This window comes from Pseudorca crassidens, chromosome 2, assembly GCF_039906515.1.
Source record: "Pseudorca crassidens isolate mPseCra1 chromosome 2, mPseCra1.hap1, whole genome shotgun sequence".
Classification (NCBI taxonomy): domain Eukaryota; kingdom Metazoa; phylum Chordata; class Mammalia; order Artiodactyla; family Delphinidae; genus Pseudorca; species Pseudorca crassidens.
In genome coordinates, this window is record NC_090297.1 from 90,462,612 (window position 1) to 90,489,442 (window position 26,831).

The 26,831-nt window shown below is 35.3% G+C and overlaps 1 protein-coding gene and 1 pseudogene across 2 annotated transcripts in view; both read right to left on the reverse strand.

Moving 5' to 3' along the window:
• The window catches only part of COL11A1 (collagen type XI alpha 1 chain), a 196,316-nt gene extending 169,869 nt beyond the window's left edge, over positions 1-26,447 (reverse strand). The window contains exons 1-2 of one of the 2 annotated variants that reach the window (XM_067727066.1): positions 25,954-26,447; positions 4,472-4,639 (exon numbers count right to left, since the gene is read on the reverse strand). In XM_067727066.1, coding sequence (XP_067583167.1) covers positions 4,472-4,639; positions 25,954-26,059 — 274 coding nt within the window. In that variant the 5' untranslated portion in view covers positions 26,060-26,447. Of the gene's footprint in view, positions 1-4,471; positions 4,640-24,688; positions 24,960-25,953 lie in introns of those variants that run through there. The other variant, XM_067727067.1, reaches the window with a different exon arrangement.
• On the reverse strand, positions 13,233-18,682 carry LOC137219052 (superoxide dismutase [Mn], mitochondrial pseudogene; annotated as a pseudogene).
• Positions 26,448-26,831: the final 384 nt, after the last annotated feature.

Consider the following 26,831-nt stretch of genomic DNA (forward strand, 5'->3'; position numbering starts at 1 on the left):
GTCTGAAACAATTGTTGAAGCTGTATTCAAACTTTACCACCACTCATTTAAAGCACAAGTATTATGTAAAATTGAATTCATGGTTAGGAAACAAGATCATACTGCCAGTTCAATATCAAACACACAATAAGCACTTTTAAAACACTTAAGTAGAAATTCTGGTGTAAGATTTGTATTTTCTGCCCTTATCTAATCTGTGGCCATCTATCCTCTCTTTAAAGTGGCATTGTAAGGACACAACATATGAAGGTACACTTTTAGTCATCTCTTCAAAAGCTAAAGAGTTTCTGAGCAGTTTTTCCTATCACACAATGAAGTTTCACTAATAAAAAGCTTATGTCATTGTAAGTCAGAACTTTTAGATACTTGGTTAATTTGATTCTAAATTCAAGAAGGAAATTTTTTTTTTCTTTTCCCTCTCATCATCATATCCCAAATATCCAGCATTGGGCCATATCTACATAAGTTCTTAGTAAGCATTTATTAAATAAATATATAAATTAAATGGTTACCACAAGTATATCTCAGGTAGTTAAGCAATGACTATTGTATATTTTTTATAAAAACACTGCATATAAAATTGTGGGTTCTATTTTTCAAAAATAGTTTTACATATATATCTTATTTAATCCTTTTACTACCCTGGGACAAAAGTAAAGCAGGCATTGTTATTTGAAGGATGAGATTATTTAAATTAAAAAGTTTTCCATATGCAAAACTGGTGTATATGTGCATATGTAATCAATGATATCTGGGCCAACACCAAGAGATTCCATATTCAGTCCATTCATTCCATATTCTATTATGTATAGTAGTATAAAATAATAAAAATAAATGAATATGACTGCCATGGATTCAAATTCAAAAAACTGTAGGAGACTAGCAATTTTACTTCTAAGAATTTACAGAGGTGATAGGGATGTTTATATGTAAAGATATTTTGTTAAGTCAATTCATCAGAACACTATGAATAATGATAAAATGTTAAAATCACTTGCAATGGTTGGGACTGAATAAATAAAATACGAAACATTTATATAGTGGAAATCTATGCAGCCACTTAATGTCGTGGAAAGATGTCTTATGAAGTGGAAATTATTTAAAATGTTGTGGAAAGTAAATAAGAATATGTCACAAAAAAAACAGCCAATTAATGTTAACTATTTGGTTCTAATCTATCTATCTAGAATCTAGATAGATATCTCCAAACTAAAAAGTGTTTATTTAAAATTCTCAATTTTAATTTTTAAAATAACTTACCAATAATACAACTTCACTATATCACAAATATATCATAAAAGCCTTGCTTTCATGGCAAAAAAAAAAAAAAGATATTATATATATATAGAGAGAGAGAGAGAGAAAGTTTTGTTTGATTAGATTTGTGTCACAGATATATCCAATTTTATATTCATGAAAATCAATAGAGAAAAATAATCATGTGTATAAAATTGAAAGGTAATAAAACGTATCAATTAACAAAAACACCTTTTAGCTGCTTATACTACAAATAAAAATCTAGGTAATTCAGCTTATTATTGAGGAAGCTCCACAGCAAATAAGTTTTTTCTTCAAATGAATAGCTCAAAATGTTGAGAATTACAGGACTTCTTTCCCTAAATACCTCAATTTTCAAATATCTCATATTGAAAAATGATGCTGAAATATTATGAGGTGGAGAAAACAATATCTTTTTCATTTTTGCAAAAACATTATGATATAAGATCTACATAGAGACATTTAGAAAAAGAGGAATTTCAGAAAATAGTATATTCATATAAGGCTAAATAAGTTGTAACAAATTTTAATTAATCATCCAGTTTATATAACACAACTTTTGAAAATTGTCAACTTCAAACTACACTGAGTAAAATCTTTCAATTACGGAAGTATTTCCCAATTTAAAATTAAGCAATAAGGTTTTAATTATAATCTTTACACTATGACCTTTAAAAAAAAAATTTAGTTGTCTAAAAAATCATGACTTGATGTCAAAATGTTCACAGTATAACCTAGACATCTACCTTAGATTCCTCCCTATTAGATACTAATCAAAGTTGTTCATAACCAACTAAATTTATGAGAGAGAATTCACTATGAGATAAGTTCAACAACACAAAGTCAACCACTTAAGATGTGAAATTTTATCTAAAATAGTAGTGATCAGTATATATGATGCAGATAAAATGTGGAATTTTGCAACTTAAATAATATGATTTGAAATCTATAAATACAAACTAACAATAAAGCATCCTCTCTGTTAAATGACTGCTGTTAAAGAAAAAAATGTTATTACTACCTTTAATAAGTGTGTATACATAAATCCTATACATGTGACAATAATCATAATTCACGCTGAGTATATCAGATTCAATAGTGATTCTTAAAATGGGCTTTTAACCTCTACAGATACTGCATCCATGAATACATTCGATATGAAGAAAGCACAATAACTTTATTATTTGATTTTAATTTTTAACTTGTGGTCAATATATTTCCATGGAGAATATGTCTCCGTTTAAATAAAATCTCTTTCTGATGTAGCTTAGTGGTTGGTAGGGTTTTTTAAATGAGGAGTGAAGGTCATTTGGCATAGTGGGAAAAGCCCACTTTAGTCTAAAAAACCCCAAACTGTCTCTCAGCTTCATATCATCCACAGGTTCCGTGATTATATTCAAATACTTCACTTTTCTAACTCCTAATCTATAATTTGGGTTTAAATATTCCCCTTTCCAGGTGGTTATGAACATAAAGATCAATATACACAGTTTCTTGCATAGCATTTGTCCTACAGCGGGTGTTCTAAAGAGGCCAGAAAGAATTTGTAAATTACAGCTTCTATTCAGTTCACAGGCACAGAGCTCTCAGATTTTTAAATTCAAGGTCTCAAATTGGGACTTTGGAGGACATATACCTTAATTCTACAGAGTATTATGACAATCTGAAAACTCTTACCCCCACCCCAATATTGAAGTTTCCAATAATACTGCTTACTTTATTCATTGGAAAGAAGCTGCTATTTTGTGTTTTCGTAATGGAAGAAAAAATATTCCAAATAAATTTTCAAAGATCTTTTTTACTATTTTTTATAGAGAATACTATTCACATTTTCACTGTTCAGATTTTTTTAATGGTGAATGTGTCATTGGTAATTTTTATTAAATGCCGTTTAGTATTATTTGACAAGAAGCTCTATCCTCTAGGAAGATAAGCCTATAATCATTTGCACGGGGAAAAAATGAGGTCTTTACCATAGATATCTCTTCCTATCTGAACTACTCATTATTAGAATCACATACCTAAGACACAATGTTTTGAGAAGAGGGAGAAATGTTGATATATTCTGTTAACTGACATGGAAGGAGATCCTAGACACATAGGTTGTATTCTTTTTCCAAGATAAAACAACAGAAATAATCAAAATAACTATCACACTGGAGGGCATAAAAACTGCCCTGAGATAATAAGCCAAATATAAAAAATTATAAACTAACTTCTTCAGTATTTCTACAGCATTTCCAGTAATCTATTTTTTTCTCTCTTGAAAATTCCCATCCTTTTCCTATTTCTGCATTAGAGTGCAAATAAATAGAAAAGCAGCTTAGTTTTTACTGTTTAAAACTTTCACATTTGATTTGAAAAATATTTCGTGGATTTAATAACCATTTTAATTTTAGTTTGTTGGAAAAATTATGCATTAATAGTCTTTATATTTGCAGTTTGCTACTTTTGTCCACCACAAATAATTGCAAAACAGGAAATATTTTGGAAGAATCAATGATTTATCAAAATAAATGTATTTTCAAAAATACTTTAAAATGTTCTTTCCCAAAAAATATGCTTTCTTGTTTTGTTAATTTTTAGTACTTTGATTTATAATTTTTCTGTTGTTAGAAAACAGTTTTATTTGAAAATAGGGAACTCAAATTCCTTCAGGTGAAGACAGTAGAGGATAATATGAAGAATTTAAATGATAAATTGTTTCTGAAAAGATCCCAAAACACCAAAAAGGGATACTTGATAATACAGACAATATTGGCCTTGGCAACAGACAAACCCTGCATTAAATATTGGCTTCCTGTAATTTGGACAAATCAGAGAGTCTCAGTGAAACTCAATTTCTTCTGTTAAATAGGAGCAAGGCCACTCAACTTAGTGGAGTTGTAACAAAAAATAATCAACATGTATCCAATAGCAGGCAAGTACTCATAACAAGCTACCTGCTTAGAAAATGTGACACTCAGAAATTGTCATTTCACTACTCAACTCCCTTTCCCTACATTATCATGATTTCTAGATAATTAGTACTATTAGGTCATTTAGTGTTTTCATGGACAGAAAGAAAATATTCACTGAGTATTTTTCAAACCATTATGAAAAATCCCCCCATAATTGTGCATTATATAGCATAATAAAAAGGGAAATAATAATTAGCAAAGCAGCAGTAGTCATAGTAATAAAAAGAACATACCTGAAAATAACTGTTTTGTTGGGGCACTGAGTTGTGCTTGCTTTGAAACTCTGTAAGCAGTATCTGAACCTTTTGAATTCTTTCTGTTTGTGCAAAAGCCCATTGTTTTTGATATTCCCTCTGGAGAACTGTGAAAATCTAGAGCTTTTAGTACATCAACTGGAGCAGCTGAAAAATAAGTTAAAAATAGGAAAATGTAATTGAACAAATAATCTAATATAAAAATTAGTATTTTTTAAACAGAGGAAATAGTTTATAGTCCTACTCCTCAAATCTATTTATCTTTTGCCATGCTTCTCTAACATTTAGGTGGGGGGCTAAGGAGTGGAGCAGCAAGTAAAATATAAACTGTAACATTCTCAAAGTCAAAATATCTCAAATCAGAAATCAAATTACAGAGAAGCAAAGAGATGTTGAAAAAGCCAGCATCTGTATATATTCCATTAATTTCTAATAGATTTACTCTTCAACTATTCATAATCTAAACAAAGGTGATTCTGAAGATTCAAATTCACAATGTTATATATAAATATTGTAAAATGTGCAGTTACTAAGTCATATTGTATACCCAAAGATAAGTTAAAAGATGTTTAAAAGAATAGGTAACAAATATAATGCTCTAGTTTTGAGTGCTTTCCTATGTTAGTTATTTACAAAGTATATGTATATATCTGTGTATTTGTGTGTGCCTTTGTAAGTGTGCATGCATATATGTCTATGCATAATTTGTTGTTTTTAATCCTCTGCATTTGCCAGAGTAACTTCATGTACACTGCTTCATGCCTTATGATTTAGATTGAAAGTCCCTGGAGATAAGTAATTTTTCCCCCTTTTATATAGCCCTAGGGTGTCTAACACAGGGCCATTTATTGGCAGAAGCATAAATTTTCCATTCCTCCATTCCAGCTACCTCCTGCTACCATGAAGTAGTCAACATAAAATAAGTTTGGAACCTTAAACTTTCCCTTTGGAAGTATAATCCGTTTGGATAAACTTGATGTTTCAAACAGCTTTACTGGAATATAATTCACATACCATGCATTTCACCCATTTCAAGTGTGCAATTTATTAGTTCTGGTATATTATACTTCTTAAACTATTCATTTTCTAATTGTGGTAAAATATACACAACATAAATTTTGCCATTTTAACCATTTTAAAGTATACAATTTAGTAGCATAATTACATTCACAATGCTATGTAACCATTACCAAAATCTTTTTCCAAAACTTTTTTCATTACCCCAAATAGAAACTGTTTAACCATTAGGTGATAACTCCCTATTCCCCTCCTCTGCCCTGGCTCTGGTGACTGATAATCTACTCTCCATCTCTATGAAGTTTCCTATTCTAGAAATTTCATATAAGGGGAATCAGATAATATCTGTCAAAGTGCTAAACACAGAAGTACCATATGCCCAAGCAATGCCACTCCTAGGTATATACTTAAGCAAATGGAAAGTCGGGGCTTAAAACAGTCACCTGTATGCGAATGTTCATTGCAACATTATTCACAATAGCCAAAAGGTGAAAACAACCCAAGTTTCGATCAGTATGTGAACAGATTAATAAAATGTGATAATATACATACAATAGAATATGATTCAACCAAAAAAGGAATGAAGTTCTGATACATGCTACCACATGGAACCTTTGAAACATTATGCTACATGAAATAAACCAGACATAAAAGGACAAACAATTTTTTAGACCCTCGGATTCCCTGGTCCACAACTGCCTAATTCACTAAGCAAGTCAAAAAATGAATTATGTGGTGTAAGTATTGTTATAAAAATAGACTTAGGACTCCATATTACTCAATATACTTCTATTGAATTTCTATTTTATTCAAAAATAAAAATATTCAGAGAAGGCCATGTGTTAGCTAATGCATCACTGAGCATGTCTGAAACATAGTCCTGACTGCAAGTATTTAGATTCTAATTAAGGAGGGCCCAATAATTACGTAGGAGGCAGTATTTATAGTTTTATAGAGATGCACACAGTACTCTTGTTTAGAAGGAAAAGAGATCACTTCTGGCTGAAAGTGAGACCAATATTATTGATTTGAAAAGTTTCAGTTCTTTGTTAAAAAAAAAATAGAATTGCCATCTAATTTCAAAATATGTTGGGTTTTATAAGTACACTATTTCTGGGAGAACTTAGAATGAAAAAGGGACTGAGTGTAAAATCAGGAAATACCATCAGCACAGTTTATCACACTCCACAAAATAGACAGTGATCTGCAATAGAGTGGTGTTCTTCGAAAATTACAATGTCAATTAATACTTTTTTTATAATAACTAGAGTTAGTTATAGAATGCATGAATGGATGATCGAATGAGTTCGTGAGAAACGTGCATCTGGTCACTTCCTTAATTAAATTTTAGGCATATTAACTTCTATATGTACAAACATATGTGAATGAAGCTTTATATAATTTGCCTTTTACCTTATAACAAATGTACTTTAATAATGACTGTCTACCTATTTCATCAACCTTCTGAATGAAAATCAACATATTTTCCAGTAGACTACACATCGTTCCAAATTATTAAAAAGAAAAAAAACTTTTTTTATGGAAATCAGACATACTGAAGGGATCATTAACCCTATCAAATATGATCCCCTTTAATTTAGACTTGGAATATTTAAAAGAATAATAACAACTTTCAAGAACATTTTTTGCAGGACTCCTGCTTTCAATGGCCAATTTTTTTAGGCCAATAGTATACCTGACTACTTTTACATTCTTTTTTTCTCTTATCATAAAGCTAAGAAAATAACAACTATATTAACTGCCAGGCCCAGAGAGCCTAACATGTGACAGTCCTTGGGCTAAGTTCTTCCTAGCATTAACCGTCAAAAAACTTTGCAAGCCATGTGTTCTTATCCCCATTGTGCAGATGAAGGAATTGAGAACCAGAAAGCAAACTATGGATACTCCTAAAGTCTGTGCAAAATCAAATCTAAGTTCATTCCACTTCATCACCTTCATTGCTATAGCCCACAAATAAAAACACTGTGAAAAGTAACTTAAAACATAAATATATTAAGATAATCTTGAGCCAGTTCATTGATCCCTGATGTTTATATTTGCTTTAAATTAAACTCAATTCACGCTTCAGGGTATAAATTACTCTGAAGGAGACTGTTTCTAAAAGCACAGCATCTTATCTGCTTATTTTATCTTATCTTCTTGCTCTGAAGCCATTAGCAAAAGTACATCTGAATAGGGTAAAGACTCCAGGATCGGCAAGAACACAGCTATGAAGGCTGTAATCCTTCTGTGAAGAAAAGGTTGCAACCCTTGGTCACAGTCCCAACTGCATATCAGTAAATAATACATAAAATGGACCACAACTTTCCTTCTCTCCAAACTATCTTTTAACAGGATGACCTTTTCCAAGAGCACAGGTTTTGTCACATTTGTTAGTTCCTACTTTGAAAGCAATGTGATAAAAACACACTCCCTCTACAGGATTCAAAATAAGGGCTCTATTTTTAAAGACTAAACAAAGTTCTATGTAGAGACATATGATATGAAATAAAAATTCACTGTACAAAAAACAATCAAAAAATAGGGATATATAATAAAAATTGCAAATAGTTTTTTTCCTAAAAAGTCATCTAAAGTTACAAAAATGTAAAACTCAGTTAATCAAGTCTTAAAGATTTTTCCTTTCAAGTAAACTAAATAATAAATTAAGCCACTTTGAAATCTGCCTCTTATTTGATATAATTATAGCATTTAACAAATTCTCATAACATGGGTTCGATGGTTTTATACGCGTACGCACACACACACACACACACATACACACACACGGGGGGAAACTATTCTTCATATTTTATTAACTGAACTTCAAAAGTTTAAAGATTAAAAGCAGTAATTTATTATAGCTTAACTCGATATATCTAAAAAACTGTAATTTTGATATTCAAAGCAATTCCTAAATGTCCCTAATATTTTAATTGTTTCTATGTTGCTAATCCTTATGGCACAGATTATGATTCTCATTTCAGAAGTATCCAGTCAGCACAATGTTTGTTCAATAATATTTTTCCTGCCTTTTATTGTATATTTTTTGGTTTATTAAATGGGAAAATAGAATAGCAGACTCAGTGCATTACTACAATAGCCATTTAACTGGTTTCAATGCCTTTTCTCATCAATCTGCATACCACAGCTTGAATGAGCTTCCAAAACTCCATGCCTCAAGTCCTTTTGCTTAAATTCCTTCTGAGAACCCAACTAACTTCCAGATGGTACGCACATACCTTGCATATAAAATCTTAATGATCTGGACACACCCATGTATTCTTCCAGTTCCATGATACTGCATCTCTGTCCTTGTATCTCATTACCCCTTAATTCCTTCCTCACTCAGTGCTCTAGCCATACTGGACTCAGACTTCACAGACTACCCACTATGTTCCTCCTCTTGTCTCTGAGCTTTTATAAATCCAGTTCTGAGGAATAAGTAGGATATAATTAATGTGCAATCTCTTCCTGAAAGCATTCCCTATCTCCCAAAGCTGGGTTAGAAATACTCACCTCTGTGATAGTGCTTTTCACACTTGGTTTTAATTATTTGCCTACACTTGACTTTTTTCCAAAACTAGAAGAGAACAGGTACACACACACACACACACACACACACACACACACACACACATACACACACGCGGACTATATAAAATATCATTTAAACGTGAAACACAATCATGTGAAACATATAAAAGCAACTTCCTCTGAAGTCCATGGGGCTCTCTGGTCTTGAAACGAAAATTTGTGAGGGCCTAATATGTCTTTCCTATTGTGTTCTGTTGATCTCTTAAACACCTCCATTCATTCATTGATTAGTCTATCCCAGGTCTTTAATCCTTTCTCCTTCATGTCTCCAGTGTCTACTTAAATTACTGTTCTAAGGTCACACAACACTTTGACTGTTTAGTATCTAATTAATTCCTCCTTTAAACTTCTTCACATACTCCCATGACCAGTAAGTAGGATAAAGCAGCGATGCACAGTGTTGGAAAGCCAAACTGGTTTGAATCCCACCTCTGGCACTTAGCATCTGTGTGATTTGGACACACTACTTTACTGTTTTGTGCCTCAGTTTCCACATCTGTATAATGAGAATAACAAAAGGTGTCTACCTATTAGAGTTTTTGTGAGAACTAAGTTGGTATTTGTAACAATGCCTTAGAACAGTGGCTGGGAAAACTATGCTTATGGTTTAAGACCTCCTGCTGTCTATTTTTGTATGGTACACGAAATAAGAACGTTTCTATATTTTTGCACGGTTGAAAAAAAACTAAAAGAAGCATATTTTATGACACATGAAAATTACATGAAATTTAAATTTCAGTCTCCACAAATAAGGTTTATATTGTAAATACAGCTACAGCCATTCATTTATATATTGTCCATAGCTGCTTTTGCACAAGGACAGAGCTCTGTGGCTGACAGAGACCGTGTGGCCCACAAATGCTAAAATATCTACCATGTGGTTTTTTTAAGCTGAGTCTTGAATGATAGATTCATCAATGAAGAGGAAGGTGATAGAAATATCAAATATGACAGCACAGATACAAGACAGTACAGAGTTCAAGAAAATGGAACTAGTCATGTCCTGACAAGACATCAATACGGAATAAATTTAGACGTTCAAAGTCTCCTTGGGGGCATCATGGCTGCTGAGGAGTTCTTGAGAAAAACCACATCTCTGCCATGAACACCCACAGCCACAAACTCCAAGTGAGACATCTACACTAACTCCTATGTGCTCCCTCAACCCCAAATTTTATGGTCCAGCTGAAATAAACTTCTTTCAGCTTCTAAAATTTACTGTATTCCCTTTGTTGGAGATTTTTTTCAATCCTTCATCAATTGACTAAGGATAGTTGAGTGGTTTTTTCCAACCCTAACCGTCAGTAGAATCTCCTGGCAAGCTTTTTAAACATATAGATGTCTGGGTTGGCATAGGGCCCAGGCATTCACATGTTTTAAACATTTCCCAGATGAGCCTAATGGGTAGCTGGGGTTGAAACCTGGTGAACTCAGACCTAATCAATCTTTTAATATCAACCTAGCCATGACTTTCTTCAGGAAATCATTTCTTATCCCTCCCAGGCTGGGTTATGTGACCCTTTCATATGAACCCAAGTGCCCCATATACCCCCTTGGTTAACTCCATGCTCTATTTTGTTTGTTTGCTTAATTATCTCATTTTCACTCTAGGCTGTGTGCTCTCATCCACAGTGTATGTCTAAATTATGGGTCTGATTTCCCTGTTACATACTTATGCCACTAATTTCTTTCTCTTTCTCTCTTTTTGCTAAGCTTGTAATTTATCGGTTAATGTCTGCCTCTCCTGATATATTGTAAACCCTCTGACAGCAAACATCAGCACTATTGATGTTCACTGCAGTATTCATAAATAACATAGCAGCTGACACACAATATATAATCAAGAGAAATATGGTTAATGAATGAATGAATAAGTGAGTAAATGGGCAGCCACATACTGCCTCAGAGTTGAAGCTTCTTTCTTATTAGTCTCAGAAAAAAGGGTTGAAAGTGGCCTTTACAAACAGCACCCTGAAGAGCTTGACAAGTCTGGCTGTTTCCATTTGATTCAGGTATGGCAAGAACACAGGTCTGAAGAGACCTTCCTAAAGTATGCTAGATGCTTTCCCCACTACTAGGGAGTCACTTATCCTCACCTTGTACCTCATATTACAGGTCATACCTGAAGCATATCATTATAGACAGAAATAAAAACAAAATAAAGCACAGAGTTATAAGTCATCTCCCACCCAGTTATGAAATGCTTTGCTGCTCTAGATAAGTATAAAATAACCAGGAGTGCTACTGTGTTTATGTAGTAGTGGGATGCAGGTCTGGGAAAAGAAAAAATGAGAGAGAAGTGACTGTTATAATTTAACTACTACCAACACCCTGCTATATTTCAAAATCATAAGAGTCCTTAATAAAGAATCTAAAATGTAGGATATGACAAGTGTATAAACGACAATTAACAACTCAGTTTCTGCAGTTGGAACAGCCCAACTTCTAACCCAAGTTTGGTATTTATTATTTGTATAACTTTGGATAAGCTACTTACCTTCTCTAAGAGTTAGGTTTTTCAACTTAACCAAATTTTGAGAATTAAATGAGATAAGGCATTTTAATCTCTGAGGATAGTGTCTAAGCACTCAATAAAAATAATACCTGAAAGCACTATTTCATCTAAATTTTAACCTTTCTGAACATCTCTAACAGTCTCAGTGAGTGCCACCAGTGTTTTCCCAGAGCTATAATTCACTAGATTCCTGTCATCCATTTCCTCTGACTACCTTGGGAAATCTCTTTATAGTCAAGTAGAAGACTGAACAATTTTCTGTCTCTAAAGATCCACTAGATATCATCCATGAAGATTATGCAATGCTTAGCAATCTCTCCAGCATGATTTTATGTTATTCTGAGGACATACAACCCCAGGAGTCTTCCTGGAACTTCGACAGCTTAAGCTGTCATGTTCACTGTTCCATTACCACCCTGTAGCACAACTTGACACTAATACACTGATATCATTGAAATTTTTTCCTTTTCAATAATTTTTTCTTTACATCTCATAGACATTGATATAACTATAGATTAACCCTGACATGTTATTTATTAAAAGGTTTTTTAAAAACTAATATTTTATTGTTTTTCCTCTGATACTATTCCTTCATTTATTTCGAACCCACATATGCCACATACAAATCTTGTATTATAAACTAACATGACATATTAGAAAATAAAACATACCGACCTAAATTCTCTCATATTTAAAAAGGTGTGAAAGCTCATCTTTAAATGCCTATATGGCACAAATAATGTCGATATAAATCACATAAGTGTCCGAAGTCTCTACACAACTATTTTTGGCTTAAATTACCAGACTTTTTGTCTGTATTTTGCGATCTAACCATTGTAGTCAAAACAAGTGCAAGATGGGAGAAATGAACTGCTTGACTACATCAGTAAATTGTAAGTATATAAGATTATAGATATATTGTTTACATTAAATATTCCTGGGTATGGGAAGGTTTTAGACTACATTTTCCCCCAAGGGGTTCTATAATAAACTTAAATGTTATGCTTAGAGTATATGCCTATGCTTAGAGTATATATTTTCCTACAGGAAAAAAAAGAATAAAATAAATATAAGCATCTCAAGGCTCAAGTTTTTGAGAAGCGGTCTCTTATGCTTCTTGGAAAAAATCACTATTTGATATTCAAACAAAGAAAAACATCAAATTGAGAAAGACATGGACAAAGACAATATAAAACAGGAGACTAGAGCATCTCTGGTGGCGCAGTGGTTGAGAGTCTGCCTGCCGATGCAGGGGACACGAGTTCGTACCCCGGTCCGCGAAGATCCTATATGCTGCAGAGCGGCTAGGCCCGTGAGCCATAGTCCCTGAGCCTGCGCGTCCGGAGCCTGTGCTCCGCAACGGGAGAGGCCACAACAGTGAGAGGCCCGCGTACCGCAAAAAAACAAAACAGTAGCCTAGAGTTTTAGGAATTTTACAGTTAATTTTACCAATCCAAATACCTACAAACCTATTGGTACTACCATTTCAGAAAATAAAAACTCAATGATCAAATGTAAATGTACTTCCTTACAGCTCCGTGAAAATACCAGGTTTTTTTTTTGTTTTTTTGTTTTTTTTGCGGTACGCGGGCCTCTCACTGTTGTGGTCTCTCATTGCAGAGCACAGGCTCCAGACGCGCAGACCCAGTGTCCATGGCTCACGGGCGGGCCAGGCGCTCCACGGCATGTGGGATCTTCCTAGACCGGGACACGAACCCGTGTCCCCTGCACCGGCGGGTGGACTCCCAACCACTGCGCCACCAGGGAAGCCCTGTTTTGTTCTTTTTTTTTTTTTTTTTTTTTTAAATCAGTTACACAGTGAAGTTCAAAATTGGAAAGATCAGGGAAAAAAAATACATAGTAAAATACTCTGAAGTGGAACTAATGGAAAAATATGACTCCCATCAAAATCAATTGTATTCACATCCAAATGTTCATGATTTATTCTAATTCTGACCTATCTAGTGGTTAAAAGAAATCCACAAAACACAGAATCCCATATTTAATGTTGATTAGGAATAATAAATGAATTTGCTTTGAATAGTAACATGTATTTACATTTTCTTGGTAATATCTAATCTGTAATTGCTGTCTACGTCTTCAGTTGGGAACATCTCCCCTTTACTTTCTAGGTAACTAAAAGTCCTGCCTCATGGCTCTGTTAAACCAGTAAAATAAAGTGCAAACTCCCATTACCATTTCTAGACTATAACCTCTTAAGACAACTGGATCAATGTGTATGGTGTCTATCAAATAAGTAAAATGCTTTACTGCGTGGACTTTGACTGTCATATTGACTATATCTAAATAGGTAAAATGAAATGAAAAGCCATGGGAATTATTTGGATAAATATGGCTTAGAAGCTGCCCAAAAAATTTAAGGCAATATTTGTACTCCAAAATTATCCAATTCTACATTATTTATAAAGCCATAAAGCCTTAAAATAAAATCTCAACCTTTAATTTAAATGTCATAACTTTTTATAAATCACAAATATTTGAATAGTACCAAGGATAAAAATAAATCAGTGAATGAGTATAGGGAGGGTTAAGGAGACATGGATTTTAATATAAAATAAGAAAGACAGGAAAAGCCTCAATAAGAAGATGATGCTTGAGTAAATTCTAGAAAGGCATAAGATGTTCCTCTATCCTGATATTTTTACAGAATGGCATTGTAAGCAAAGGGAATAGTAAGTAAAAAGAACCTGAGATAGGAGTTGACCCAAGACATTGGTGGAAATGCAAGGAGACAAATATATCTCCTGCAAAGGAAATAAAAGGGGTATAAGAAATGAGGTCAGAGAAGTAAGGGTGAGGGCATGTTGAAGGCAGCTTGTATAGGTCCTGTGGGATCTTCAACAAGCTTGGATTTTGTTCCAAATGAGGTGGAAAACCATTGGCAGTTAAAGGGAGAGGAAGAACATCAACCAACTAATTTTTCAGAAGACTGTGGTTGCTGTGTTGAGAACAGACTCTAGGGGCACTGGAGTGGAATCAGAGAGCAGAGAAACAACTGTAGTCTTCTAGATGTAAAATTTTATTGATATTGTTTTCTTGGACTGAGAGATGAAGAACTTTGTGAGATTATGCATATATTCTGGGGACAGAGCAGATCAGAGTGGAGTATGAGAGAAAACGAGTCAAAGACGACTCCAAGTTTTTTAGCTCAAACATCATGACTGATTGTGTTGCCATTAACTGAGATGGGGAAGACTGAAAGGAATGGATTTCAGGAGGAGAGTTCTGCAATTGTTATAGGTGTGCTAATTTTGAGATGACTTAATAATGCCATTGGAAATAGCTGAATAGACAGTTGAGTGAGTATATGAGTCTGAAGTTCAGGGGCAAGGTCTGGGATAAAAATAAAACTTTGGGAGTTGACAGCCTATCAAGATTATTTTAAACTATAACTAACTCAATTAATGATATGTTTTTTAAACTCTATTTGATATAACTTACCCTGAAAGAAATCATTATGACTTAAAAATGCTAAAAATGCTTATAATAAATATTTTATTCTCTCAAATAATCAAAATAGAGACCTTGGTCCAACATATTAATCTTCAGAAACAAAAATCACTATTTACACTTTATGTTCTAAAACATGCTATAATTTGTTTAATAACCAAAAAAATCACAGTTTAAGGTTTAAAAATGTTAGGCAACTTTGTCTCATAATAGACTTTATAAGTGTGTACATGCTTGCTTAACATACTCCTTTATAAAATAAGATTATTCATTCATATATTTTTCAACTTTATAAAGGCCATAACTCCATATCAAGTGTGACTTAACTGTACTAATTATCATTGAGACCCCCAGGTGACTTTACAGTGGGTTGGCTATTCCAGAAAAAGCTGCATTGCTCTCTACTTCCCTGGTTATTTGTCAGAGGATCCAATAGTTGCAACCAATTGGAACCACCTAGTAAGTACAGATATCAAAGTATGCACTGACCATGCCATCTTAGCAGCCTCCCTGGACTCTTAAATTAGTCACATGAATCCATTCTATCCAGAAAAATATACCCATATGGTCTTGTGTTATGTGGCCCTGCCCACATCCCCAACTCCAGCACTCTCCTAGTAACACACGTACTCCATGAGAATGGAGGCTGGCAAACCATCTTTGTAGTCCTGGCATCTAACATAGTGACTGCACATAGAAGAGAGTCATTTAATTTTCTCAGTTATTAAACAACCTCAATCTTGAACTTTCTCATATCACAAAAAGCATATATGAACTGAAAGTCAAAAGCAGAAATAGTATCACAACTCTGAGAATGGTGAGGGAAGAACAAACACAATTTGAAAGTGGGATATTTGAAAAGTATGGCATTGCTGATTTATAAGTGGTCACAGCTATTAAAATATGTTTATTATAAAACTAAAATTATATTTTCATTACAACAACTTGACTTTAATGTTGAGAAGAGCAATATTTATTGGCATTTAGTTTATCACATGCTATGGAGAGGAGGATTTTTTTTAAAAAGCATTATCAATATCATAATCAGTTGATCTATTTAAATCATTTTGCAGAGCCACTTCTGTCTGGCAATAAGGTATGTATCAACTGATTTCCACATAGCAGATAACCTTTCACTTGACTTCCAGTACCCTGTTACACAAGCTAGGCACATCCTTATCTTTGTATAAATTTATTTCCTACTACAGAAGGTTCATGAACCCTTGGTTGTGCATCAAAATTATATGTAGAGCCTTATAAAGCAGCTGTGCTTGGATTCTGCACAAAATCTACTCAATTAATATCTATAGGGATGTAACTGAAAATGATTGTGATATCAAGCCAGGACTGAGTACACCTGTCTTCTTGACTTTAGTGAAACTGTCTTGCTTATGAGTTCATTAATTCATTCAATGAATATTTACTGGCCATCTATTATGATCTAGGTATGGTGCTAGACCTAGATGCCAGAAATTTTTACATAGATGAAAAAGATGCAGTCCCTGCTTTCATTTTAGCATCAAAAATATTCTATGATAAGTATTCAAGTTGGAGTTAGTACAGTGTGCTTTAGGATGTTATACAAGGTCAGTTATCCTAGTCTTCATGGTTAAGGAGAGGTATTCCTAGAGGAGATAATATTTAAATTCTGTGTAAAAAAACAATGCTAAGCAGATTGAGAGAGTGTTCAGGGTGAAGATCATAGCTTGCTTGGAGGAAAAACAGAGAGTGCTATTTTCAGGAAATCACAATAGTATCGCAAAAATTTGTTCAATATACTTCTGTAGACACTGGCAATAACTGATCTACATAACCCTATATCCCATCTCAGATCATCAATTAGGTTATTAAAGAGCAATTCATTAGAGCTGCAATCAACACCTTTACCTCTTTCAACAAAAATTTTCCAAATGTTTACTATGTGTTAAGTTCCGATCTATGTGCTTAAGACACACTAAATTAAGCAGATAAAGACATCCATCCTAATGATTTTAGTGGAACTAAAACATACAATGGATAGGAATAGAATATTAAAAACATAATTTTCATCAAAAACAATTCTACACCTACAGACTATTAACCTTATTAAGCCCTTGAAATTTTACATACTCCTTGCTTAAAGATGGTACTTCCTAATATCATAATTACATGTGGAATATGCAAACTGCTCTCTAAAAGAACTAGTTTAGTAAAATAATCATAAAGCAATAAATATAGATAGGCTAACCTTCCTAATAGTCATTAAGCAAAATCAGACAATCCTTAATAGGATGCAAAACTGAAATAAAGGTTTCAAAAATGAATATATGAGAGGAAATTTCCCAATTATTACTTTTACAAATTGAAATCATGTAGACAAATGAAATGATGATTTATGTTGCCGTCAAAGCAAAAACACGACTTCATGTGGTATTTTTCTCGATCAGATTCCTATGTTAAAGCAAACTACACTTTTAGAGGTAATATGGTCAATCAAGAGCTTCAAATATTTAAAGATATCTTTGGAGAGAATGTGCAAAACTATTTTCCAGATGAAGAAAGCTAGAAAGAAGTCGCAACTCATTCACTTTCAGAGAATGAGTAAAAAAAGGGGGGGAGGAGAGATCTAATTACTGCTAACAACATGACATGAGGAGGTCACCTCACACCACTCCAAGTTAACTAGGTTTTAACCTTGTTCCAGTCTGCTGAGCCAAGTAAGAAGACAATTCGTAATCTAAATAGTGACTATATCATATCCTGTGCATTCTGGCATGTTGGTAGACACCAGGGGAGGAAATAAAACTAAATCACAGTCATTACCCTCCAGCAACTCCTAGAGAAAGGCTAACATATAAATGAGAAATTTTTAAAATAATTATAATGTGTGTGTGCATGTTTGTTTGTTTGTTTGCAAACCATGTATCTTTCAGTTACATTCTCCCAGTTGATTACATTCCAAACAGCTTTTAGATAATCAGATCTGACACTTTTATACTGAAGGTAGTAAGCATACTACCATACAAATCCCCTAGTGGAAAAGACCTGTTCTTCCTTGTAATGGATCCTGATTAGAACAGGCAGCAATTTGTAAGTGTCCTTGTAACTTAATGAAACCAGGCCAACCCCAATCTGAACCTTGAATGCCAAGAGATACAGCTGTCAACTTCTCCTTCAATCAGTCAAAGGAAATAAAGTAACATTTACTAGCTTCCATCCACTCCCCTTTGGGTTCTCCACCATCATTAGGGCTGAAGTTTGTCCCTAAAATGGGAAGGGTGACAGGTCCTCCAACACTGAACTTTAGTGCAGGCTGAAGAGCTACCTGAATTATAACATCATCTTTAATGAGAGTCTCTTTATATTTTTCCTTGGTGGCATTCAAGTTAGTCACACAATGTACGATATTCACTATGGTGCAGCTGCATGATTTGTGCATTAATGTTAGGCCCCAGGGCACCATAATCATAAGCAAAGTCACGAAGGCTGTGTAAAAGCATTAAGAATACACAGTAAACATGGGCAAGTGATCAAAAGAAAGGTCTCTGGAGCATGGTTGCCTCGGTTCAAATCCCAGGTCTATCACATAGTAGTTGTATGGTCTTAAGCAAGATAATTAACTTCTGTGGCTTCCCTGGTGGCACAGTGGTTGAGAGTCCGCCTGCCGATGCAGGGGACATGGGTTCGTGTCCCGGTCCGGGAAGATCCCACATACCGCTGAGCGGCTGGGCCCATGAGCCACGGCCGCTGAGCCTGCGCGTCCGGACCCTGTGCTCCGCAACGGGAGAGGCCACAACAGTGAGAGGCCCGCGTACCACAAAAAAAAAAAAAAAAAAAAAAAAAAAAGATAATTAACTTCTCTGTTTTTCAATTTCCTTATGGGTAAAATGGAGATTTTAGTATTAGCTTACTTCCAGGACAATTGTCAGAATGAAATGATATTTTATACAAAAAGTGCTTACAACAGGACCTGGTACATAATGGGCATGCATTCAATGTGAGAGCTTGTTATTATATCTGCCTGGAGTATGAAGCTTGAGGTAAATCTTGAAGTATGAGAAGGCATCTGTGAGATGGATGAGAAGGAAACATACATTCTAGGTACAAAGAATAGTGTGTTCAAAGATAGGGGAGAATATGGGCAAGAGGTTCAACATGCCTCAACAAGTGCAGGGTGAATGGGAGTGGGGTGGCAGCAGGTGGAAAAAGGCTGATCCTGAGCCTGGACGTACACAAGGGCCACATCCTGAAGGGCACTCTACACCACGCTAGGACATTTGGACAACATTTTTGTCTTCAAAACCAGTGAAGTATTTTGAAGATTCATCAGCGTTCAAAGAGTGACAGCAAGTAGTAGGTTGTCCTCCACAATTAGTCTAAAAAGAGAATTAAGGGCAAACACCACTCTAATATTTATGGCTCTTTCTCTGCAGAGCTATCCAAGAGCACAAAGTAGGAAAGTGCGCTAGAGCTTCTTATTAGTTTTGTCAGGAATTTCAGCTACTGCTCTTTCTGGCAGGCATCCTTTCGGGAAGTTGTTTGTGAAAATCTGAGGAAGGAAAACCAACCACCTCATACCATCTAAGGTTCGCTCGTTTAAGCCCGGATGTGAGTTTACCAGTCAGACAGAGGAAGGAAGCTTCCACTGACACCCTATGCGCTCAAGTTCTATGAATAGGGACCTTCATTTGCCTGTACAGTACAGGGCCATTCAAGAGCAATTAAATTTGGTTAAAATAAGAAAGAAATGCTTTTTAAGGAAAAAAAAGAAGTTTTGAGGGAATTGCAAAAGTTGATTGTGCTAAAGCACTTTTACACAGGTTTGTTTTAGTTCTCAATTGTCAAGTCGTATTTAAGCTGGTCTCTTACTCTGAAATATGATAACCTTTCTTTTCTCTGAGTTCTTTCTTCTAAATTAATAGCACTGTCTCTAATTCCATGCGCAGCAAGCAAAGAGTTTATTTTACCAGATAACAGTAGGTCTGGTGATCAGCCAATGTCTAAAGAACCACTAGCCAAGTCAGTAGTAAGCCAAAGACTGCAACTGATAGATACTACTCAGTAAATCACTTTAAAATTGACTTTCATCTTCTCTACCAGATAGTATTATTCATGTTGAGTTCTGACACTACTGAAAGTAGAAAAAAAACCCCAAGATTATCTATAAAAATAAAATCATATTAGGGTTTTGAAAGGAGAAATAAATATATTAGATGCATTAGAATATAGAAGGCAGTTAAATGAAAAACAAAACCCCTTAGTTTCTGAATTAAATTGCAAAATAAATGAGTAGAAAAAGTCCAAATTTAGGAAATTTTTTATAGTATACTTTTAGTATATCTGAAAACTGAATTTAAAATGGACTCTTCAGTGAGACAACTTAGGGAGCGCTGCAACTTTTTATAGCACCTGTGCATACCTCTCTTTCTTCTTTGCTAAGGAACAAAACTTCAACAGACAAAAAAATGTTTGGTTTCCTCTCACCACACCCAGCTCAGGCCACATTTCCCCACTATTAAATGAAGGAAATGGAGGAGTAAAAGCAGAAATGCAAATCAGCCCTCAGCTCCCACTCTGCAATTGCCCTGAATTCCTAATGATCACAGACCAACTGCACTTAATTATTTCTCCAAAGGTAGATGGGAAAGGAAAGTGTATTTAGGATACAATACGATTCTGGCTTTCAAATACTTAAATACCATCACTAAAAATTATATAAAATGATAGGACTGGCTCGATATTTATAAAACCCTATACTTATATAAACTGTTAGAGTTAGCCATGAGTATAAATATTAACTTCCATAGTTTCTTCTTCAGGACCCTAAGGACATATACTGCATTTCCCAAAAAAGAGGAAAAAACTTCATTTGGTTGAAATACTAGCTCTATCATAGTGGTTGCCAGCACAACATATCATGGTAGCCCATTAAGAGGGAGTACTTCCCTACAAATTAACTGTCCATTTATTCCTGAAGTAAAAGGTATTTATGTGATTTCAGACACTTTGACAATCCAAAAGAAAAATCTGAATTAGAATTTGCACTACTAAGTGCTCTCTTATTTTTTACCAAAGTTGACCACTTGTTTGGAAAAAATTATCTATTAAACAAATAACCCATATCAAGTAAAAATTAATTTATTGTCTGACTTATTAATAAAAGCCAGACTATTATATATAATATATATCACCCAATCAATCTAAAATTAACATGAAAAGCATAGAAATTTGACACTATTTGCCTTATTTGAAATAAATATATAATTTTCTTAGCTTCTTGAAAATTCAAAGCTGTACTGGGTCCTCCATTAATAACTTTAGAGAGGATAAAAAACTATGTTCTTAATTCAGCAAGATATGTATACAAAAAATATTTTACAAAGTGTTGTGCTTTCTACTTTGATACAGATAATCTTATAGAATCACATAATTAGGTATATTAACATTACAAATTACCTATCTCCAAACTTGGGACTTTGAGGAATTTTTAAATGCTTTCTATAATTTCCTGTTTTTCTTTGAATCAGTCATTTTCACTTAATCTATCTTTTCACTAATTTAAACTCCAGCATGTACATTTAAGTAATATTTGGTCATTCCATATTCTATAAATACATATACATTAAGTAATAATTGTTTATTCCATTGTCTCAGACTACTGTTATTTAAAGATATTTTTATCACTATTGCAAATCTTCACCTTACTCATTAGAAAAACCTTGACTATTATAAGAATATATTTTTTTGAGAAAGAGGACTCAGCTAATAAATTTTCTGTGCCTTAGTTTCCTCGTTAGTAAAGTGAGAAGGTAGTAGAGATGCAATTTTTATAAGAATTTCTATCTCAAGCATTCTCTTTAAAAAATCTAAACACCTTTTCTTCCTTTGAAAAGATTCAGCTTTTTATTACACACTCTCACCCAAGCTTGATTCAAGTCCATTCATTATCATTACGTAGGTAGTACTTCTATAAATTAACCAGAGTGAAGAGAAATTTGTCTCAGAAAAGAAGAAAAATTTTAGAAAAGAAAGGTGATTACTTAGGTTTTTTGTAAGAAATCCTATCCACAAATATGAAAAGAGGCTCATATTTGCCTTGCTATATTTTAGTGATAACTTGAATAATGTGCTCCTTCAACTTTAGTCACAAATTGAGGCAAATACAGAAGCTAAAAATTAATTAAATAAATCATAAGCAATCATACTATCTAGGTATATACATTTCTTGTTTTTCAACTTCATAACTATTTAAAACTCTGAGAGTACCTCTTATAGAGTGATTTTTATAAAGTAGATTCTAGTTAAGTATTAATTATAAAGTGAATTGTCACATTAAGATATTGATAAAATTAATTTCAAAACTAATAGACAATTTTGTGAAAGTGTCTATAATTAGCTGAATATATATGTGTCACTTAAGCTAAGGTTATCTGTATAAAAGATTCAGGAAGATGCATCTCATAAGATACCTATTTTTCTTTATTGTTTATTACAGGCTTTGTCCATTTTGATTTAAAAAACAAATGGAAAGGCAATATTAATAATCATAGAAGACATTGCATTTGTCATCAGAAGCATATCTGATCTTTTAACTGATTTCTGATTAAGTAATCACAGGGACAAACTTGATCTCTTTGCAAAGTTGGATTAGCACATACTCTGGAAGCCAGCACCATTTCACCTGCTGATCCCAGGCACTCAAAACACTCCAGCAGGGCTCACTACCAATTGCTGACAAGCTTTGAAAGTTCTTCATAAAATTAATCAACTTTTTGCAAGGCACATTACTGGCTCAACCACCAAAGGTTGAATACCATCTTAATTAGTGAAAAATGATTCAATTAGATATTTTTTTCCCTTCGTACTCAATTTATCTTAACTCCTTTAAAAACCGCTTAAAACCATCTATCTTAAAACTCTCTATCTTAACACAATCACAGGCTATAGTCACTATAAATTCCAGGTAAATCTCAGGTTCTACCTATAATAAGTAATGAATTAATTGAAAATGAAATTAATAAATTCATGAGATAAAACATTTATATTAACCATAAGCAAATATATGAATCATGAAATTGAAGTTAATGCAAATAAATATATTATAAAAAATAATGTTTACTCTTTTATGCTAAATCATAATAAACACTAAAATTTTAAATAAGTAAGTTAAAGATTACCAAGTTACAGAGTTTGGATTTGCAAGGTAAAATAATATAACTCTGTGTTTGTTCATAAATTTTCTTTTAATTCATTCACTCCAAGAACTTTTCTCTGTAAGATTAGATGTTTCAGGATCCTAACTACACATTTTTAGAATCCAATTTATTATGACTCAGAACTTTTTAAGGCTTTAGTGTTTTTAATCCAAGAAATAAAAATTTTAGATGAAAATAGGCTGTTTTAAATTATCTTTTGGTTTAGCAACCAAATCACACCAGTGTGCCTCAGTGAAATCAATAAATTATAGTATAATGCTAGTACATAATACCTTATTTAGGAACTTATTCATTGTTACATCAATTGCAAATCTGAAGGCTAGTATGAGAGCTAGACATTGAGTTTATTTTCCCCTTGTGAGATGATTCAGGCTAGTGTTTCCTTTTTAAGCATTAATAAATAATATACTATTTCCTTTTTGAAGTTCATTAAGGGCCAAAGAATGACTACAAGAGTAGGTTTAAAATGTGTAGCTTCCCACTAAGCAATAAGCACCTAGTAACTTGGTGAAACAAATACCAAATCTTACAATATGAAGATCCAAATAACCATAAAACTTTCGAGACATTTCTTCAAAAATGACAAACAGAAACAACATATTATCCTTAAAGTTCGCTCTTTCTCACATTAGATGGCTTTATAATAATAGAGAAGGTTCTTTTTCCACCATTTATTTGATGTGGTACTGAGATGTTTGTTTAAAAGGGTTTTAGGTATGCAGCTACATTTAAATGAAAAAATTATGCATCACAAGTGTAGAAATTTGATCTTTCTGATCTCCTTAGAGCTTTAAGGAAGTCCCAATGTGGAAATGAAACATCTTCAGTGAAATAACCCCTGAATGCCTATGATAACGTCTCTTGAGTTTATAGTGCATCTGTCTTCACTGAAGAAAGTCTTAGTTTCCATATTAAAAAAAAAAAAAAAATAGCTGCCACTATGATACTTTTTCCTACGTTTGAACAAAAGAAATAGCTGAAAAAGCTCAAAAAGAAACAGCATATCTGTTCTTCCTTAATCGAGTGTCCTTTTTCAGCATCACTGTATATCCTTAGAAGGATTTTAAGAGGCCTCATTTACTAACACAGTTGCTTGAATTCCAAATAATAAAACCAGCAGAGGGCAGACCTGCTGACAGAACTGACCAATCCAGCTGGTGACCAGGTACCAAAGGTAAAATACAAATTTTTGATGGATTCCACTTTCAAGACTCTACTATTTATCTTTTAAAATGTAGAAATGAATGAATCCACGTAATTAGCATAACTTACTTCAAAATTCAAATATAGTCCTAATGAGGCTCTGACTGTATTCTCCAGGAAAAGTCACAGAGGAATAATCCACCACTGCCCGCTACTCAGGAAGGTGAACATCACAAAGTGTGGGGAAGAAATACAGACCTGGTTTCGCAGAGTTCGGCCTCCGGGAGCGCTAACTCCCATTAGGGAGAACTCAGATCTTGGCACTCACAGGGTCAGACTCAGGTTTCCACTAAAGCCTGCGCATTTGGGGTTGACAGTTTCTTTCTCCCTCAGCCAATCATCGCCACCCTCCTTCTTACCCCCCCACTTCTCTGCGCACTCCTGACAAAGCTTGCTTTTTTACTCTAAGCTGTTTGGGCTCCCTTAACTCCAAAGGAGTCCTCCCGCCAGCCGTGTCTACAGCACCTAACGGACCGCTTCAGCCAGATGCCTTTGCGGGAAAGGGAGGGGGAAGGGGAGGGAGGAGGCGGAGGGGAGGAGTGAAGTCGCTCTCCCTCCTTGGGTACTGACAGGGCTGCAGTCTCCCGAGCAGGTCTGGTCATTGAATATTTGGTGGTGCCACGTAGGAACTTTTCCTTACCTCTCTCCTCCCATCCCACCCCACGCCCCCTCCCCTTCCCTCCAATCCCTATTCCTCCACCCCCACCCCATTTGCTTGGCGAGTTTCATCATTCTCCAAGAGAGCTGCACGTCCAACCTGCAAGAAGAAGTTGGGGGTGGGAGGGGTCACAGGAGGAGGAGGGGGCTGAAATCCCGGGAAAAAAGTTCTTCCTATCTTTATCTATTTCTTATAATCTCCCATTTTTTCCTCTTAACATCTCCTCAAAATGCCACACACACACACACACACACACACACACACACACACACACACACAGTGTTCTCAGTCTTCAAGATTCAGGCCCCCTGCTTCCTCTCATATCCCTAAAAGTAAAACAGCTTGAGAACTTCATCAAGGTTCATTTTATACACTTTCTCTGTATTTCCTCCTCAGCTCACCTTTAAAAAAGCATTTCCATTAGTTAGAATCTGAAGAAACCAGAATATGTGTTCAAAGGGCAGTCTAAGGACTGTTCCTCAAACAAAAGCTTTGTACAACTGCCCTTGTGTTCAAGGTAATACTTTTCCTCTTTTCAAAGCCCCTGGAAAGTGGTGAAGGGCATTTCAGCAGGATCTGTGCCTGACAGATCTTTTTTTCCTGCTACCTCTTCTCCCATTACTGTCCCGCCTACATCCATCTCTCTCTCCAGTCTTCACTTCCAACCTGATGGCAGTTACAATGTGGATTTAAGAGAATTGCTTCTTTGGGTGGGGGGGGAGGCGGGTTGGAAGAAGGAAGGGGGGAGGGGCACAGAATGAGAAAGACAGCAATCTCCCACCTCCCCAAAACCATTTTTTCTTACCTCCTCTGACCTCTCTAGCCTGGAAGAGGAAAGTCAGTGCGAGAGTTGTTATGGTGAAATCCCAGAGCCACCGTTTCGTTTTCCACCTAGAGGACCACCGCTCCATCTCCGAGCCCCGCACTCACAAATGTGAGCTCAACCCACGAAAACGCGACTGCAGACCAACTCCCTTCCAAGGTATCGTCGGGGATGTTTGCTACACAGCCATTGGAGAGGGAGAGGGGGAAAAAGTCAAAGGGCTTTTTCTTTAAATTTGATGGTTTGCTTCCTTCCTGTCTCTTGCCCCCTCCTCTCCCTCTCGGTCGGCCCCGCTGGTCGGGACCCTCCGATCCGTCCTCTGCGGGGCCCTGCCTTCAGACTGAAGGCAGATGAGGGGCTTCAACCAAAAATCTGTGAGGACTGCGTGCCCCTAAAGGCTTCATGCCGTCTGTGGGCCGGACGAGAGGCTCTGGGCAGCCCCCTCCTCCGCCCACTCCCCTCCGGCGCCCCCCTTACCCCGGGCGAAACTGACAAGCCCGCTGAAGGTCAGACCCAATCACACGCCTCGCGGGCAGCCCCGAGCCCGCCCCCCTCTCTTTTGCCCAAGAATCAGGTCTCCCTGCAAGCCCAGCCCACCAACCACCCCCCTCCCCATCTCCCCACTCCTCCCCTCCCTCTTCTCCTACCCAAATCCCCGAGAAGAAATGGGAGGGAGTTACGGGGGACGCGTGCTTGGCTCCAGCACTTTGGGAATGAAAGGAATTGCAGGAGAGCCCCGGAGTCCACAGAGTTTTCAAGGAGCTTCTGTATTCAATAAAAACAGCTACTTGTCTTCTTGCACCCGTCTGTTAGCCTCTCGTTCGTCGGCGGGGGAGGGGAGGAGCCCAGCGTCTGATCCG